Source organism: Calcarisporiella thermophila (genome assembly GCF_041956535.1).
Source record: "Calcarisporiella thermophila strain CBS 279.70 unplaced genomic scaffold VTP21scaffold_1, whole genome shotgun sequence".
NCBI lineage: Eukaryota > Fungi > Calcarisporiellomycota > Calcarisporiellomycetes > Calcarisporiellales > Calcarisporiellaceae > Calcarisporiella > Calcarisporiella thermophila.
The window spans coordinates 202,145-219,449 of NW_027192191.1; the positions used below are offsets into that span (position 1 = coordinate 202,145).

The following is a 17,305-nucleotide window of genomic DNA, read 5'->3' on the forward strand; positions in this document are numbered from 1 at the left end:
ATTAAAAAAAGGAAAATCCAATAACAAGAGTAAAATTAAGAAAGCACCTGTGACGCTTTTTTTTTTTTTCATGCTCCATTTCTTCGGTTCGCAATGAACACGTACAAAAAGGAGAAGGAGGAATGGGTCACCGGGCATAATGGTGGCCCCCTTTGGGAAATCTCCCTGGTGATAGCTACTCTGCTTGTTCGTTACCCATTTTACTGTATCGAGATGCGTTTCCTCAACTGATGCCCTCCTTTTTTTGTGTAGACATCCCAGCTCCTCTGGTATTCCTTGTATCATCGGCAGCACGCCCCTTCTTCCTTTTTCATCGAGTTTCTTATCTTCGCGATCCCCCAGCTCTTAGCACAAACCATTCTTGCCGATCATACCTTGGCCATCAACCTTTCCCACATTCTTGCCTCCGGTCTTGTATTTGCGCTCTCCACTTCTTCACGCGCTCAGGCCCCAAAGAAAGAATCGAAACGCACTGACCCCAGCATTGGGCTGCGTAGGGATTACATTTCCGTGTATCGTGCCGGAATGATGTTAATGACATGCGCCGCCATTCTTGCGGTTGATTTTACCATCTTCCCCCGGCGATTTGCCAAAACGGAAACTTGGGGAGTCTCATTGATGGATCTGGGGGTTGGCTCATTCGTGTTCTCCTCGGGGGTCGTGTCCGCACGTGTGTATCTCAAACCACAATCCTTTGGCAAAAGGATGTGGAAGGCCATCCAGAGCGGACTGGCCTTGTTGGGAATGGGGGCCGCAAGACTGGCCATGGTCAAGGGGGTGGAATACCAAGAGCACGTGACGGAGTATGGCGTCCACTGGAACTTCTTTTTCACGCTGGGTTTTCTCCCTCCGTTTGTGACAGGTTTCGCCGCCATCCGTCGGTACGTGAGGTTCGCCGTCGTTGGGCTGCTGGTGGCTGTTGGGTATCAATACGCGCTCTCCAAAGGTCTGCAAGCATTTGTGCTCGATGCCCCGCGAACCGACCTGATCAGTATGAACAAGGAGGGTATCTGCAGTTTTACTGGCTATTTGGCCATCTTTCTCATCGCGCTAGAAGTGGGCACCCTGGTGTTCGAGAATCAAGGCAGCGGAGATCTCAAGCCAGTGTGGGCCATGGCGGTGGGGTTATGGATCTTGTTTGGAGGGAGCTGGAGAGTGCTCCACATAGATATATCTCGGAGAATGGTAGGCCTGCCTCTCCCCTCGCTGGGGAAAAGGGAAAAAACCAGCAAGCCATGCTAACCGGCTCTTTTCGCCTGTAGGCCAACCTATCGTATGTGCTCTGTACAGCCGCCCTTAATACCACCATGATTCTTCTCTTTGCGCAGGTCGAGAGGCTCTCTCCCCACGCACTTCAAAAGACACCTCGGCTGCTCTCGGCCCTGAACGCCAACGGGCTTGCGGTGTTTCTGGTGGCCAATGTGATGACGGGCCTGGTGAATTTCTCCATCCATACCCTCCGCACCCCTCCGCTGCAGGCCTACTGGGTCCTCGTTGGGTATTTGGGGGCGGTGTGTGGACTGGCGTGGTGGTGGCAACAGAAGGGGTGGAGATTACGGATTGGTTAACTGTTTTGTACTCGCGCATCCCCTAGAAATACATCTTCACTCTTGGTTTGTGCCTCCGGCGCAAACACTCGCCTTCACCCCCTTCCTGTGTCTCAGCTGCTTTGTGTGTGAGGAATAAGAGAGAGCAAGCGGGGTCCATTGGTCATGTATAAATAGAAACAGGATAAAAAAAAAGAAATACAGTCATCCAAAAAGAAAAGTTAAAAATAAAAAGAACCAGAATGGGCTTTTGATAGAAAAAAAAAAGGTAGCATCAGAATATATGGCGAATGTGGCGAATATAGTCTATACAAACGAATCCATGGAAGAGAAAAAAAGTAATCAAAGCTCTAAAAGAAAAAAAAAACAATACAATGAACAATAAATTACAGATGCTCATATCCGACCCTGCGTCGTGTCCACCACGACTTCATCGCCCCCCTCATCTTCCACCACGTCCCGGGCAGGCCCCTCCAACAGGTCGCTGTCGCGCACCTTGTGGCCGTTGATCATCACCCACGCGTGGTCCCGCGAGAGCGGAACCACCATCAGATAGCCAAGCAGCACCATATAGGCCATCCCGAACCCCAGGCCCATCCAACGATTGGGTAACTCCTCGAGGAACACCCCCAGCAAATAGATATTGGACGCGGTTAGCAGGGCAGCCACCAGCCACGCAATGATCTTGACAAGCGGCCGCATGCGGAAATCTCCCATCACCTCGGAGTCGGAGATGCGAAGCAGCGGGATCAGCGTGACGGGAAGGCAGACGCTCTGCAGCACGTTGAGAAGTTCGCCCATCATGTCCATGTGCTGAACGGCAAGAACGGCCACGAGCATCGACGGTACTAGGGCAATGGAGCGCGTTACGGCAAGCCGCTGCCACGCGCTGCTGAAGATGCGCCCAAAGAACCCTTCCATCACGTACCTAAATGAATGCACAGACAAGACGTCAGTGGTCGCGCAGATTATCTAGGCTTGACGGGGGGAAGGGGGGAGTAGTGGACGGCTGCTGATGCCCCTCCCCCATTCTCCCAGAATTAGGATGCATTTACCCTCCTGCTATGGTGCCCGCCATGGTCGAGCTCTGCCCTGCGGCCAAGAGGCCCAGCGCAAAAAGATAGCGTGCCCAACCCCCAAGCGTGCGGGTCAGCACGTCCGACGCATCGTACAGGCCGGGCATGGGCTTCTCCTCGTCCGGGGAGTAGTACACCTGCGCGAACACCACCACCAGGGCCAGGTTGATGAGGAACGAGGCGAGGAGGGCGAGGGCCGACTCGATGAAGAAGTAGAAGTTCGCCTCCTTGATCTTGGGGATGCTGCGGGCCGAACGGTCTCCGACCCGGCGCGACATCACCAGCGCGCTGTGGAGATAGGACGAGTGCGGCATGATCACGGCACCCAGCATGGCAACCGCCTGCACGATGGACTTGTCGGGAAGCGTGGGCTTGAGGGTGCCCTCCAGAATGGCCCCCAGATTCGGGCGACTCTGCACCATCTCCACCCAGAAGCACGTCGCCATCACGCTAATCAAAAGCATGAAGAATGCTTCGAGCTTTCGTACGCCAAAATGCTGCAGCATCATGAAGACGCAGCTGTCCAGTGCCGTGAGCAGAGTGCCGACCCAGAGTGGAAGCCCGAAGATAATGCGAAGCGCGATGGCCGTTCCAATGATCTCCTGTATATCCGAGCCAATAATGGCAATTTCGGCGATGAACCAGAGGAGCGGCGAGATAAATGGGTAGTGCGCACGCATTTGCTGAGCAAGATGCTTGCCAGTCACGACGCCAAGGCGCGCCGAGAGGCATTGAATAAGCAATCCTGCAGCGTGAGCCCAAAATAGCAGCCATAGCTAATAGCAAGAGTTAGGCGGGATCGACACTCCATGGTGGGGTGGATGGCATCATGAGGGGAAACATACCAGTTTATATCCAGCCGATGCTCCGGATTGTAAATCTGCTTCGAGATTGCTGTTAGATAGACATATTGGTATGAGTCACCAAATAGGCAATCGAATGTGGCTATTGAAAATGTAAAAAGAAGGCGCTGGACAGCAACACTCACCCAGGATCGATGTAGGCAATGCTCATTAACCAGCCTAATGGAGGATTCATGCATTCATCTCATAAGCCTTACGAATTGGAATGCTTCACCAAAAATCGCAAATCATCTACTCACCGGGGCCAGTGTACTTGATCAGCTTGCGTAGGGAAAATCCCGACTCCACCTCACCCGTGTCCACCTCGGCATAGACAGCGGCATGGCCCTCATCGAGAGTAATCCGCAAATCCTTGTTGGCAGGCCGGTCATTGCTACTCCCATAAGTATTGTTGATATGGGCCTGCAGTAGAGGGCTCCGAGCATTATTGGTAGAATCCTCCATAATCTTCAAAGCTAGAGGGGAGAGAGGGGGGGGGGGGATCTCTCAGTAGATGGGGGACAGGAGGGAAATACGGACAAAAATGGAGTCTCCCCCGATTAGTCCCGATTTTGTAAATGCAGGGTCCAATTTGGGGATAGGTTTTATTACAATCTTGAAAGGCCAACATGTATCTCTCCCAAGGTTGGGTTCACATTCAGCCCTGAAATTGAAAGGGCTGGAGGCCATGGAAAAGTCTGAAGTTGATCAAGGAGCTTTGGTAGGGTCCCATCTACACACATAAAGAGGTTCGTGTTAAGGAGAAGGTGGCCATTTCCGATTTCATCAAGCATCGATCACCTACCCAGTGATGAAATACTCGTCCCACGTAGCCATCTCTCGGACATCCTCGGCCGACAGCTCAAAGTCAAAGACGGACGCATTCTCCACAATACGACTCTGCTTGGTGCTCTTAGGAATACACACGTAGCCGCACTGCAGCGACCAGCGAATCAGAATCTGACCAGGGGTCTTGTTGTACTTTTTGGCCAAAGCCTGCAACCGCGGGTCGCCCATCTTGTGCGCTTTGGCGAGGGGAGAGTAGGCCTCCACGACAATGTTGTTGGCCTTGCAGAACTCCACAAGCTCGGTGCGCGTCAGCCACGGATGCACTTCCTGTTTGGAGAAGAGGATGCATCAGCGGGAGCTTCACGGGAACAAGAAGAGGAAACACCAGAAAATAAGCCCACCAGCTGGTTGACTGCGGGAACAAACTCCGGGTTCGTGGCCATGAGTTCCTTGAGATGGTGCACACCGTAGTTGGAGACTCCGATGTTCTTCACTATGCCCCGTTTCTTAAGTTCCTGGAGGGCGCGCCAGCTATCAAGACGCTTGTGTTGCTTGTTGGGAGAGTGGATAAGGTACAAATCAATGTAGTCAAGACCAAGCTTCTTGAGAGATTTTTCACAGGCGGCAATAGCCGACTCATAGCCTTGATCAGCATCCTACGGGGTAAAGGGTGGCTATTAAGTCATCGGCTGAAGAATAGAATAGGACACCGGGGGGGGGGGGGAGATACCAACCCACAGTTTGGTGGTCACGTAGATGTCCTTCCTCGGGATACCACTGAAAGCATTCCGTGTCAGTGAACAGCTCATAGAAAAACCCAATGCATTGGTGTTACCTCTTCTTGATGGCACGCCCCACATCCGCTTCATTTTGGTAAATAGCAGCCGTGTCTATGTGTCTATAGCCAGCCTATGGGGGCGGGCAAGTCAATGTATCAGCCATAGGAGAGGAATCCCGTGAGGTTACAATTCTTCTGCCGCATACCTGGAGAGCCCACAGCACCGCTTGCTCGGCCTCCTCCCCAGGAGCAGACTGGTACACGCCCAAACCAAACTGGGGAATGAAGCTTCCGTCATTCAGCGGGATATTCGTGTGGAGATTCATGGTGTCCTAATGCTCTTGGCTTCTCGGAGATAGGCTCGATACACACCTGTAGGGCGAACGCTCGGATGCGAAGGAAGACCTGGCTCGTATACGCGCCCGGAAAACTGCTTTTCTTGCGCAAGGTTTCAGAAAGGAGCGCGGGCGAGGCCAGCTCATGCTGACGTAGGGCCGGGGTGACTAACATTGGGTGGCTGATGAGCCAAGGCGAACGGGGCAAATCCGGGAAGCGTAGGACATAGGCCCAGAGCAATTGAAGTGAAACATGCTCGCATGAGGATCCAGACGCACCATTTATTTCCGGCCGTCCAGGTTGGAAGGGCTGCATTCCTAAAAGAGCCGCCGCACCACCAGTCGACCGGCCCGCGCCTGATCCACCGCCTCTTCCGGATTTTGTAGGCCTCGCGCGGCCTTGCGCTTCATGCATTGCTAAATCGATCGGGCTCGGAGTCCGTAATTGGTGCGTTCCCAAATACCAGAAAGAACCTGATAATTTTGTCTATATTTACTCCATCCGGTGCAAGCGTGCGCTTCTTTTTCCCGAGTTTCGTTTCAAGCTCGAATGTTCAGGGAATCAAGCTCCTGGGACGACATCCACAGCTATGCCGCAAAGGGTATCTATTCTGATGCTGCGCCCACACACACCCCCCCGCCTTCGTCTGACTGACCCCTCTTTGCTTCTAGGTGGCCTAGGCACATGCATTGGGAAGCTACACGTTCTTGCAGAAAAGGATGATGACCTGATGTTCCTTCAAGGTAAGCACACCGACCAGCCCTCCCCCTCCCAGCTCAGCCCCATTGACCATAATGTCCTCCCCCATCCCCCTTTGTGCTCAGGTGACCGCATTATAATCTTTAAGCACATCAAGGATGACATCTTCTTGGTATGCTCTCTTCCCTGACCATGATGGTTGCTACTCCACTAACGTCATTTTCAATGTGAATGACAGGGCTATTGTGAGGGTGTTCTGGGATTCTTTTCAGGGACCAATGTCGAATTTCTCGAACTGGACCCCTCGGTACTAGACGCACTACGCCCCATTGATAGACGAGGATCACTGAAAATACAAAAGAATGTAGCATCAAGGAACAGCAGCTCTCGACAATCAAAAGCATCCATTTCCTCTACCCCGCCAACCCCAATCTCCTCAACCAGATCTTCCAAGTGCTCCTCCTATGGCATTTCCGCCCGAACCCCTTCCCGAGTCAAGCCTCATCCCCGCCCGACATCCCCCCCCACCCCGCCGCCCTCCACCTCTAGCCGCCAGAGCACCGATTCAACCATGGGCGAGAGAATCACATTCGAGGAGTTCATTCTCTCGCCGCATTGTGCTGATGTGGAGGTGTCGTCCATCAAATCCTTCGGACCCTTTCCCAGCTCCAACATCAACAAAATCGACGAGCCGCTCCCCGCAAGGGCAGCCGCTCAAGAGGCGAGTGACAAGCTCGACGGCAACGGCTCCCTTCGGCACATGGACTCATCCAGCACACTGAACTCCACCAAGTCGGCAGTAACTTTTAAAACTAACTCCGGCAAGTTGGCATCTGAAATCCCAAGACGGGGAAAAAGATCGCGTTCATTTGGAGCCCTCTCAAGCGCTACCAACCTCCTCCTAGGCACGCTCCTGCAGGGCAACATCGCGGGCTCGAAGCAGCTCAAGAAGCCACCGCCCCTCCCGGGAGCTTCGCATTCTGCCCCTAAGCCGGACTCGCCTGCTAATAAACGGTCGGCCAAACCACCCGTCAGCGCTCGAGCATTTCCAAGACCCACCGACCCCTCATCCCAGTCGGCGCACAGCCATGTATGGAGCATCCTTGCTCATGCTCCCCCCCTCTCTCAGGGGGTGCGAGCCCTGGACAGAGTGTGGAGAGGCGGGCGCCTCGAGAGTTACGATGCGATTGAGCGGTGCCTGTGCGTCTTCCAACACCTACACACGGAAGCGCTGGACGAGCAGAAACTCGAAAAGGTGCTAAAGGCCCTGGCCCATCAGGACCCATCGCTTTTGCCCAACTTGGCCCTTGCCCATCTAGCCGCCATGATGCTGGAACGAATGCCTGCCGAAGAGGCCTACTGTCTGCTGGTGGCCACGGTTGGGCGCCATCTCTCTCCTTACCATCACGCCTCTTCCCAGCCGGTAGTGGATGTGGCCGTGTTTGAGTATCTCTTATCGCGAAGACACCCAAGACTTCTCTCCCATCTTACCCAGAACCGCGCCTCTCCCACCGCCTTCCTGCCGCTATGGTTTGGGAGCGCCTTTGCCGGCGTGCTACCTCGCAATTGCGTCACGCAAATATGGGATCGGATGTATATGGAGGACGAGCATGGGGAGGCGGGCGTGCGCCGTCTGCTTCATCGAGTTGGACTGGCAATGCTAGAATTGTTGGCCCCGCAACTGATCTGCATGACGAAGCAGGAGATGCTGATGAGATGGCTCATGGGCCCTCTCCCCGAGGATGCCATTCTTCCATTGGATCTATCCAAGCAGATGAGAAGCATCAAGATTGGCATGAAAGAACTCAAGAAGCTGGAGGCGAAGATGAGCGAAGGCATTTGATTTATTTTTTGTTCCATTTAATTTATTGTTTCATAACCGATGTTTATGCATGTAATTTCTCTCTCTCTCTCTCTCTCTCTTACTATCTATCTACCTATTCTTTCAATCACCCTTCTCTAATTTATTGTTCCCCTCTTGGCTCATTGTTAATTTTTTCTGTATGTTTGGAATTCTCTTTTCATGTTAAATAGTCGCCATAATACTATGCTACATACAATTTTGCTCTATAAATTTGATGATCTGTTTTTTCAGCATTTTCTCTGTTTGCTAATGCTCAAGAATATAGGATAAGAAGATGGATACAATCAGTAGTTAGCATCGGATCCTATGGATAGCTGTGAAAAGCACGCCGGCCCATCTCAAGATTCTCTGATTGAAATAATCGGGTGCACAGTCCTCGGCTTGCAGTCGCAAATATGAATAGTCACCGATGCTAGAGCCTCCTCGGCCCACTTGGATCCGTTTTCCCACTAAGGCCGGCTAGGCTCTGTGCTCGTGTCGGTTTGCGATGCCGGGTGCAGCGGCCTGCAAGGGTAAACACGCTGGCATATGAAATTTCTCCAGCATCAAACTTAAAAATTTTAATCTAATCCCGGGTTGGCAATTTGGATTGACGAGGGAGAATTGACGGGGTTGGCTCTAGAAGGCGGCCGTTGGAGGCCAGATGCGTGGGCAAAGAAGGCAAGGCCGCGCCGAGCAGTTTGTACAATCCTCCTTTTCCCAGAGAAAGCGCAAGCCTCTCTATGGTGTCGGCCGGGCCTTGACGTTGTTTATTGCTGAATAAACTATTATACTCTACTTTATCCGGCCAACGGCCAATTCACACTCAGCAGCCGATATATTATCGTGAAGAGAGGTCGAATAGAATCGAAATAAAAGTTTGCCTTCGCCATAAGACAATTCTCAAGTCGGCATGGAGTCATCTCTGAATAATATCTTGGTAATTTTGTGTGCTGTCTCCACCATTGCCTTGGTTGCTGGAAGAACGCGCTCAAAGCGGCCTTCAAAGGACAACCAACCACCAGTGCTTGCCGTGGAGGAGAATGTCTATCGACTCTCCAGCAGCAAAGATAAGCTCGTGGATCGCCCTGTGATTCCAAGGCTGAATGACAATGAACTCACGCTGCTGAATATGTTCCACTACAACACAAAGACATACGCCAACCGACCCTGCTTGGGATGGAGAGATATCACTAATGTAATTGTGCAAAGAATTCGCTACTACCCCCACGAGCCTCAACTCTATCTTTTCTACTCTACTAGATCCATACGGTGAGGCGTGACGGGAAAAACTTACAGCTGTACGAATTGACTGATTATCGGTGGATGACCTTTGGCGAGATGGGAAATTACGTGACTCGGATCGGCAATGCCCTGCTCCGCCTCGGCATTCGCCCCGGAGAGAAGATTCTATTCTATTCGAAGACAAGGTAATCTCTCCAGAAATGGCTGGCTATTTTTTTTTGCCACGCTTGCTAACAAGGTCTGGATTTCGTTTGTCATCTCGATGTTAGTTATGAGTGGCAACTAATGGCCCAGGGTACGCACTTTTTGTTTTCTATTAACACTTCTCATTCATCCAATTAAGTAATCCCCTCTCTTCTTAGCCTGCTTTTGTCAGAATATCGTCGTCGCAACCGCCTATGACAGCATGGACTGTGCCTCCGTCGAGCATATCCTGAAGCAAACGAAGGCAGTCGCTATCTTCACTGACGTGGGTCTCCTCAAAACCACCAACCAAATACTGCAAAAGCGCCCTGCTCTACGTGCCGTTATTTATAGCGGGTATGAGGTGGAGGATCCTTCGGGGCTGAAGGAGTTGAAAGAGGAGGCGCACGGGTCATACGAAGTTGTAAGTGTGGAGGAGCTGCGGAAGGAAGACGTGGACGAGCACGAGGCTGCAAGGGCCCCGACGCCCCAAGACATCGCCTGCATTATGTATACGTGAGTGTCTCATTCGATCCCGCTGCTCCTTCAAAAAATATGACTAATCACTCGGCACCATGTTGCTTCTCTCTCTCCCTCTTTCTGCCCGTCCCATTTCCAGCTCTGGTAAGTACCTACGTGCTCTCTATTAGATGGACTCCCTAGCATTCTACAGTGCTAACCAAACTCTTGCCCCCACCCTTCTCAGGAACTTCGGGTTTCCCCAAGGGCGTCGTCATCACCCATGCCAATCTCGTGGCCTCAATCGCCAGCACTGAGAGGGCGGTCTCGAACTTCCTCTGCCCCGAAGAGCTCTACATCGCCTTCCTTCCCCTGGCCCATATTCTCGAGATGGTGATTGAGAATGTGGTGCTCTTCTTAGGCATGCCCATGGGGTATGGTCGCGTCCGCACCGTCCTTCCCGATGCCGTTTGCGGTCCTGGAGGAAAGGGTGCCGGCCTGGGCGACTTAGCTGCTCTGAAGCCCACCGTGATGGCCGGGGTGCCGATGGTGTGGGAGCGTATCCGTAAGGGAATGCACACCAAGGTGGCTCAGAAGGGAGCCCTGGTGGAGAGCATCTTCAACGCGAGCATTTGGCTCATGTGGCACTCGCTCACCACATTTGGCCCGAATCCTTTGGCATCTCTCCTGAATAAAACCGTGTTTGCTCTTGGCCGCAAAATCACCGGCGGGCGCCTGAGGATTGGGATCTGCGGGGGGGCGGCGGTGTCGGACGATACCGTGAAATTCATCAGTTCCACGCTTTGCATCCTTCTGCAGGGCTATGGGTAAGTTGGCGCACCCTTTCCAAAGATTCCTCGGGCGAACACTAACGTAAACCTCCCCCGCTCCTTTTTTTGCTCTCTTCATCCCGTTCTACCTCCCCAGCATGACTGAAATTTCCGGAGTCGCCAGCGTTGTAACCCCCGATCTTGGGTATCGCACCGGGACGGTTGGGCTTCCGTTCCCTGGCTTGGATTTCCGTTTGATCGATGTTCCTGACGCCGGGTACTATGCCTCGGAAAACTGCGGTGAGCTTTGGCTACGCGGCCCCTCCGTGACCTCCCAGTACTACGAGAATGAGGCGGAGAATAAGTCGGCGTTCGCAGAGGGGGGATGGTTCAAAACGGGGGACGTGATCCGGTTCAATGAGGATGGTAATGGATGCTGGGGTTGGATTGGCAAATAAACTGACCAAGCGGAGGCTCACCTATTTTTTTCTTTTTTCCATTGCTAGGCACGATGTCCATCATCGACCGCATCCGAAACCTGGTGAAGCTTCAGAATGGCGAGTACCTTGCGGTCGAGAAGCTCGAGGCGATGTACCGGGACTCAGGGTCCCTGAAAAACATTTGCATTATCGCAGATAGCAGTCGCGAATACTTGGTCGCGGTGGTGGAGCCTGCCGACGACAATGTAAATCCTGGTCTTTTGAGCCGTGGGCTTGAGCTCTTCGTAATTGACCTTTTTTGCTCTCCTCTCTCTCTATTTACAGGTCACAACGGATGAAATACTCTCCTCCCTCCGCGCCATTGCCGCCAAAAACGCGCTGTCCAAGATTGAAACCGTTCGAGGAGTGTATGTGTCGCGCGGCGAGGAGTGGATGACGAACGGATACCTCACGACCACCGGAAAGTTGAAACGGAAGGTTATCTATGAGCGTTTGCGACACGAGATCGAGGACGTGTATCGAAAGTCAAGATAAGCTCCCCCCCATCCCAAAAATGGCCGTGAGATGGCCACTGAACAGCAGCACAGAAGTGTACATTTTATTTTTTTTCTGCATGTTAATCTCTAATACTCATTAAATACGATTATTTATCAAGCACCAAGGGCGATATGCCCTCCCTCTCTCCTCTCTCTCGCTCAAGTAACCCTGACAAATAGGGAGGGTAGGCTGTCATTACCCAGTGCTCCTTTTCTATGCTTTCCCCCTCACATCAAGCACGCTCTTTGAGCGGTGCACCCTTTACATCATTAATCACCCATAGCAATTTTATGAGAGGCGAAAAAAAAGGAAATGAAATACAAAACAAAAAAAGCTGTCCATAAACATTAAAAGAAATATATAATAAAATATTCAACCCGGCTATATGTTCTGCTTTTTATTTAGAGCGTCATCATGCCTGCAATGTCGGCCATGGAGCCCTCCTTTACAATGATCTCAAAGTACTGGAAGATGATGGTGACGGCCAGAAGAATACCTGTGCCCGACCCAATGGCCCCAAACAGATCCGCCGTCACGGACAGCACCCCAATGCAGGCTCCACCAAACGCGGCCGCCACCGGGATGACGCGCTTCAGCTCCTTGTACATGGAGGTGTCGCGGTATCCCACAATCACCATCTGCTGATCCTTCAGTTGCTTGGCGACATCGCGAGGCGATGAGCCAGAGACTTCGATCCAGGCCTTGGAGAAGAGGGCGCACGCGGTAATCATGAAGATAATGTACACCAAGGTATGGATGGGGTCGAAAATTGCAGCTTTGAGGCTATGAGGCGCGGCAAGATAATACACCAGTCCGCCACTGGCATAGAGCTGCGATGAGCCCTCCATAGGCTACAAAGGTCCAAGTGAAGAGTTAGAGATTCCACGATATGGATATTAAGAGGGAACACAAAAGGAATAAAAAAATCGGGTGCCTTACCGTCCACACGCCGAGCAATCGAATCAAGAGATTCTTAGGGAAGCGATTGTAGAGCATTTGCGAGATCAAAAACACGTTCGAGGTGAGGGCCGACTGAAGCATAATGGGCATGTTGGAGGTGTAGAAGAGCTTGATAGGGTAGGATCCACGCTGGCCACGAAGGCGGTTTGACTTGACGGGGAGCTCCACGCGGAAACCTTGCAGATAGATCACCAGGCCGAACACCACCACGGTTGCAAACAGATTCATCACATTTGGCAGGTGGGGTCGGTAGAACGCGTCCTTGAGGGCGCGGATCTTGTCGCGACGAGTGAAGAGCAGATGGAATAGGTTGACCAGGGCGCCCTCAAACTCGGGACCGCGGCCAGTGTTGAAGGTAGAGGGAGAGAACGCTTTCCATACGATGGTTTCGCAGACGTTGGTCGCGATGAAGAGCGAGATGCCAGAGCCAAGACCGTACCCCTTTTGCAGCAATTCATCAAGCAGGATCACAATCAATCCGGCGGCAACGAGTTGGAGGATCAGGAGAAGGCAAACACCGGCGCCAATTTCAGAAGGGCTACCGTACAATCCGCTCAAAACCGACACGGTGGCCTGTCCGAATGCAATCAGCAGGGCGAAGAATTTCTGGGCTCCGCTGAAAAGCGCGCGATCCTCCTTGAGACTATAGTCAACCTCGATGATGTTGGCGCCCGCGAGGAGTTGCATGATCATACCGGAGGTGACGATGGGAGAGATGCCGAGTTCCATTAATGTGCCACGGTTAGACGCGAGGATGACTGGAAAAAGAGAATATCGAATTAGATGGGCCACACAAGCAACGGGAGGTAGGGTAGACTATATACCGCGCAGCCAGAGAAGCGGATCAGAGGAATCAGAAGACATAATTCCGTAGAGGGGTACTTGGGAGCACACGAGGAAAATGAGGAGGGTGGCAGCCGTCCAAAGAATCTTTTGCTGGAATGGAACCTACAAGCCACGGACATTAAAAACACTGAAACGCGTTCCCGATGGGCTCGCCTGAATACGGGGCTACATACCTTGCGGTCAGGTGCCGCAATCTCGGGCAAAAGAAACATGAAAGGCCGCATAAGATGAAGAACACGTACTAAAATGGGGAAAGCGGGCGTTAATATTAGACGATGATGCAAAAGAATGCTATGGCTGGGCATCAAAGATCCAGCCACGGGTACAAAAGCACATCAGGAAGTGTAGCACGCTGCAACCGCCGTTTTCGATTAAACATGGAGCCAAGGGAAGGCCATCCCGCTTAACCACGGCCCCATTTACACATTCCATGTACTGCCATTACTTACACCCCATGTCTGAAAACTGATGAACCCGCGCGTCGAAAAAGGGAGAGGGAGTGAGAGATTCAAAGACGAATGAGGGTTGGCAAAGCCGGAGAGCAAGAACAACAAAAAGAGAAATAAAATGGAGATGAAAAAAAAAAACTACCGACGTTTTGTTGTCGAAGTACTTCGGCCCAATTGAAAGTTTACACCTCGAGGTTAGACATTTAGACAAGCCACTGGAGCACGAGATCAAACTCTTTGGAGGCGAAGAATGGAAGTTTGGCGAGTTTGTTCAAGTGAAATCATATTATTCATAATATACATATAAAGCAGGGCGGGGAAACTAGTTACAACTTTTTCCGGAATGCAATAGTGCAAATGGTCTTGCCTGGGGCCCCTTTTAAGCTTGAATGAACGTGTGAATGATACTCTAGCTCTGGTAGCATGTAAGAGGGTTAGGATAAAGTCTCAATCCATGAGCAGAAGAGCTACATGCATTACCGTTGGCGAAATGTTTTTTCAGTTCGTCGACACTCCAATTGCAGCTTGTGATAAGCAGAACACCGCTATCCTCCAGGAGCTCGCCCACGCGATGAGAGTACTGCCTTGCAAGTCCATTGCCAGTGCTCGATACGCTCTCTGAGTTCAATGAGATAGTATCGTAGGTCCCTTTGTCTATGATTAATCCAAAGCTTCCCTCCAATTCATCCCGCATAAAGTCGATCCTACGATACGCTATCACACCATCGAGGCCACGCTCGCGTGCAATGGCCGACGCGAGATCGATCGCGTGTTGGCTGTAGTCTACGCCGAGTAGGGAGGTAAACGCCATGGTCGCAAGTTCGAGCAGAAGATGGCCATTGCCACAGCCAACCTCGAGGATGTTCGTACCATGGTCGGTGATATTACTATTAATCCACTCGAAAATCTTCTCTTCACTTTCTGCACCAAACCAGACCTCACCAACTTGCCCAAACTCGTTGAAATAGGTCATCTCTCGCAGATAGGCATCATCCCAGCTAAATTGGAAAATATAAATAAATCATAATCTGGCCACCCTCTCTAGGAATCTACAAATGTGGCAATTGTAATTACTATTTCCGTTTGCCGAGGTCGGGAGAATTCAGCTCGGCAAGCTGAACAGATACTTTGTCATTTTCCTTTTGTGACCATTCTGATTTCTGCTCCGCCTTCTTCATATCTTTTTTTTCTCGATGGATTCCCTATTAACCAGGAATTGCTCATGGTATTAATTTCGGATTGAATATTCATCACGAAAATTCACGTGGAATAAGCCCTCTAAGGCATCTTGAGATAAGCAAGTCATAATCCGGTTTGTGGACGACATAACAAAAGCTAAACTAAACTTCCCAAAAAAATAAAATAAGTGTGGTCCAGGTAGAGGTGCGTGCAACACTTACGCATATTATCAATTATTGAGATCGGTCGATAGGATAAATTCAGGTTGAGTCTTTGGATTGTACAGGCGTTGAAAGACCGAAAAAGTTGATATTTTATACAATGAGGCTTTTGTTGAGATACAAGGAAGAGGGGTTCATAAGGTAAATTCACCCTTTGATTAATGAAACTAGAGGGATGCTCCTATATACCGCGAGCTATAGATCTTAAAACGCGTCTTCAATTTTGCCTCTTCAATTTTGGCAGGACTTTTAAATTAGGTCGCACAGTATCAAAAACCACTCGTTAAAATGAAAGACGCGAAACGCTCTATCTAGCTCTTCTTGTTTTTGTGATTTCTGTTTTCCATTATTCGATTTGACTATGGCGGCTCTTGGATTCTGGGGTAATCTGTTCAAAGTTTTAATTTCAGAATTGAATGTTTCTAAATTCCTGACCAATTTCCCCGATTTTATTGTTTCCCAATAGGCCTCAAGGTGGAAGCGGACAAAACATACCGTCAATACGTGGATGTCCCGTTCCGAGTGTCAATGGTAAGTATATTGGAAATCTATACGCCAATGACAGAATGAAGCTTATCATTTGAATTAAGGCGGCCTATGGTGATGAGATTACCGGGAATAAACGCAGTTGCGTTAAAGTGGTGGTGGGGAGTAAAGAGTATGTTCTCTGCTGCTTAACCCCGAAAAAGGTTAGTATTTTAAAATGGTAGCGACAGTATACACAATGAAACAGAAGCCACGACGAATAGCTGAACCAAATCACAAAACCATTTAATGTCAATCTTAGCATGAGCAGCAGCAACTAGATATAGTTTTTAGCGAGGGCGAAGAAATAATTTTGTCGGTCAGCGGCGAGTGGTAAACAAGCTAACCAAAAGTCAATATGTTACAGTGTCTTGACCTATTTTTACTTGACAGTCCTGTATATTTAACTGGAAATTATGTCCCAGAGATTGAGGATCTTGGTTTGTCGGATACGGATTCTGAAGAAGAAGAGGGAGAGGAAGACGAAGGAGAAGAAGAGGAAGAGGAGGAGGAGGAGGAGGAAGAGGAAGAGAGTGAGTCAGATTCTCATTTTCTCGAGGGAGCAAGAAAAAATGCATTAAAACGATGTAGGTATCTTGACTTCTGGCAATGTAAAGGAATAATCTAATTTATCATGGTATATTAGTCCTTGCCCGAGACTCTGCCAAAGTATCGAGGGTTATAGGCGATGAAGATGACGATGATGAGGATGACGAGGACTACGATAGCGAGGAGGATGACGGCGAGTTTGATGATTTTATTGTGGATGATGATGAGGAGATTGAATACGAGGACGAAAGCGATGAAGAAATTAGTGAAATCGAAGAAATAGTGCCGGAAGGTATCCTAGGTCTCTTGTTTCACCATGTTCCCCCCATTTCCTTATCCAACATTTGCTCAACTGTATTTCTACACTGCCCTTAAATAGTCACTCAGTCAAAAAAGCAAAACAAAAAAAGAGAGAAAGAATCGGACCGGCCTGCAAAAAAACAGAAGACGCACGAAGCTACAATCGAATCAGATGGACTCGATTTGAAGAAAAAGGTGAAAAAACCATCCAAAGAAGAGAAGCCGAAGGAGAAATCGCAGAGCACAGGCTCTGGAATTAAGGTAGTAACTCACGGATTTCAACTAAAAAGATGCACATGTGTGCTTATCTCACCGAACCCACGCTTTCTACTCCGCACAGAAGCTCGCTAATGGAATTGTTATGGAAGAAAGAGTGCTCGGGACAGGCCCTACAGTGGCAAAGGGCCAAAAGGTGATCGTGCGCTACAAGGGCAGTTTACCCAACGGAAAGGTCTTTGATGATAATATGAACGGAAAACCCCTATCTTTTCGCATAGGCAAGGGGAAAGCGCCCCCCGGATTGGATGCAGGCGTAGCAGGTATGGCGGTAGGTGGAGAGCGCAAACTTGTAATTCCTCCGGAATTAACACGCAACGCTAAAGGAGTCCCCGCCAATCTTCCTAAGAATACAGCACTGACCTACGAAATTAAACTTGTAAAAATCAAATGAGTTCCTCTAAGAATTTTTGATTTTTTTATTAGGCTTTAATTGCTTCCTCAACATTAAAAACA

General features: G+C 50.3%; 9 protein-coding genes across 9 annotated transcripts; 5 read left to right on the plus strand and 4 right to left on the minus strand.

Moving 5' to 3' along the window:
• Positions 1-93: 93 nt before the first annotated feature.
• On the plus strand, positions 94-1,568 carry VTP21DRAFT_95 (uncharacterized protein; the record flags this gene model as incomplete). The annotated part of the gene is made up of 3 exons (XM_069400462.1): positions 94-186; positions 253-1,185; positions 1,263-1,568. The coding sequence occupies 3 exons, from the start codon at positions 94-96 to the stop codon at positions 1,566-1,568; spliced, it is 1,332 nt and encodes a 443-aa protein (XP_069256474.1).
• A 375-nt stretch (positions 1,569-1,943) lies between these two features.
• On the minus strand, positions 1,944-3,930 carry VTP21DRAFT_96 (uncharacterized protein; the record flags this gene model as incomplete). Its single annotated transcript, XM_069400573.1, has 5 exons — positions 1,944-2,475; positions 2,603-3,399; positions 3,469-3,517; positions 3,612-3,645; positions 3,726-3,930. The coding sequence occupies 5 exons, from the start codon at positions 3,928-3,930 to the stop codon at positions 1,944-1,946; spliced, it is 1,617 nt and encodes a 538-aa protein (XP_069256475.1).
• A 243-nt stretch (positions 3,931-4,173) lies between these two features.
• Positions 4,174-5,358, minus strand: VTP21DRAFT_97 (uncharacterized protein; the record flags this gene model as incomplete). The annotated part of the gene is made up of 6 exons (XM_069400675.1): positions 4,174-4,198; positions 4,271-4,581; positions 4,656-4,910; positions 4,989-5,031; positions 5,090-5,163; positions 5,239-5,358. The coding sequence occupies 6 exons, from the start codon at positions 5,356-5,358 to the stop codon at positions 4,174-4,176; spliced, it is 828 nt and encodes a 275-aa protein (XP_069256476.1).
• A 559-nt stretch (positions 5,359-5,917) lies between these two features.
• Positions 5,918-7,910, plus strand: VTP21DRAFT_98 (uncharacterized protein; the record flags this gene model as incomplete). Its single annotated transcript, XM_069400785.1, has 3 exons — positions 5,918-5,969; positions 6,040-6,239; positions 6,306-7,910. 3 exons carry the CDS (start codon positions 5,918-5,920, stop codon positions 7,908-7,910), a joined length of 1,857 nt encoding a protein of 618 aa, XP_069256477.1.
• Positions 7,911-8,823: 913 nt separating this feature from the next.
• VTP21DRAFT_99 (uncharacterized protein) lies at positions 8,824-9,858 on the plus strand (the record flags this gene model as incomplete). The annotated part of the gene is made up of 4 exons (XM_069400896.1): positions 8,824-9,108; positions 9,174-9,340; positions 9,425-9,450; positions 9,518-9,858. 4 exons carry the CDS (start codon positions 8,824-8,826, stop codon positions 9,856-9,858), a joined length of 819 nt encoding a protein of 272 aa, XP_069256478.1.
• Positions 9,859-10,220: 362 nt separating this feature from the next.
• Positions 10,221-11,541, plus strand: VTP21DRAFT_100 (uncharacterized protein; the record flags this gene model as incomplete). Its single annotated transcript, XM_069389287.1, has 4 exons — positions 10,221-10,624; positions 10,725-10,993; positions 11,074-11,252; positions 11,332-11,541. 4 exons carry the CDS (start codon positions 10,221-10,223, stop codon positions 11,539-11,541), a joined length of 1,062 nt encoding a protein of 353 aa, XP_069256479.1.
• Positions 11,542-11,945: 404 nt separating this feature from the next.
• On the minus strand, positions 11,946-13,806 carry VTP21DRAFT_101 (uncharacterized protein; the record flags this gene model as incomplete). The annotated part of the gene is made up of 5 exons (XM_069389398.1): positions 11,946-12,395; positions 12,484-13,262; positions 13,329-13,452; positions 13,524-13,591; positions 13,800-13,806. 5 exons carry the CDS (start codon positions 13,804-13,806, stop codon positions 11,946-11,948), a joined length of 1,428 nt encoding a protein of 475 aa, XP_069256480.1.
• Positions 13,807-14,125: 319 nt separating this feature from the next.
• On the minus strand, positions 14,126-14,977 carry VTP21DRAFT_102 (uncharacterized protein; the record flags this gene model as incomplete). Its single annotated transcript, XM_069389509.1, has 3 exons — positions 14,126-14,214; positions 14,280-14,797; positions 14,874-14,977. 3 exons carry the CDS (start codon positions 14,975-14,977, stop codon positions 14,126-14,128), a joined length of 711 nt encoding a protein of 236 aa, XP_069256481.1.
• Positions 14,978-15,560: 583 nt separating this feature from the next.
• VTP21DRAFT_103 (uncharacterized protein) lies at positions 15,561-17,243 on the plus strand (the record flags this gene model as incomplete). The annotated part of the gene is made up of 8 exons (XM_069389620.1): positions 15,561-15,582; positions 15,666-15,730; positions 15,790-15,888; positions 15,987-16,057; positions 16,118-16,311; positions 16,371-16,565; positions 16,653-16,834; positions 16,914-17,243. The coding sequence occupies 8 exons, from the start codon at positions 15,561-15,563 to the stop codon at positions 17,241-17,243; spliced, it is 1,158 nt and encodes a 385-aa protein (XP_069256482.1).
• Between the last annotated feature and the right edge of the window lie 62 nt (positions 17,244-17,305).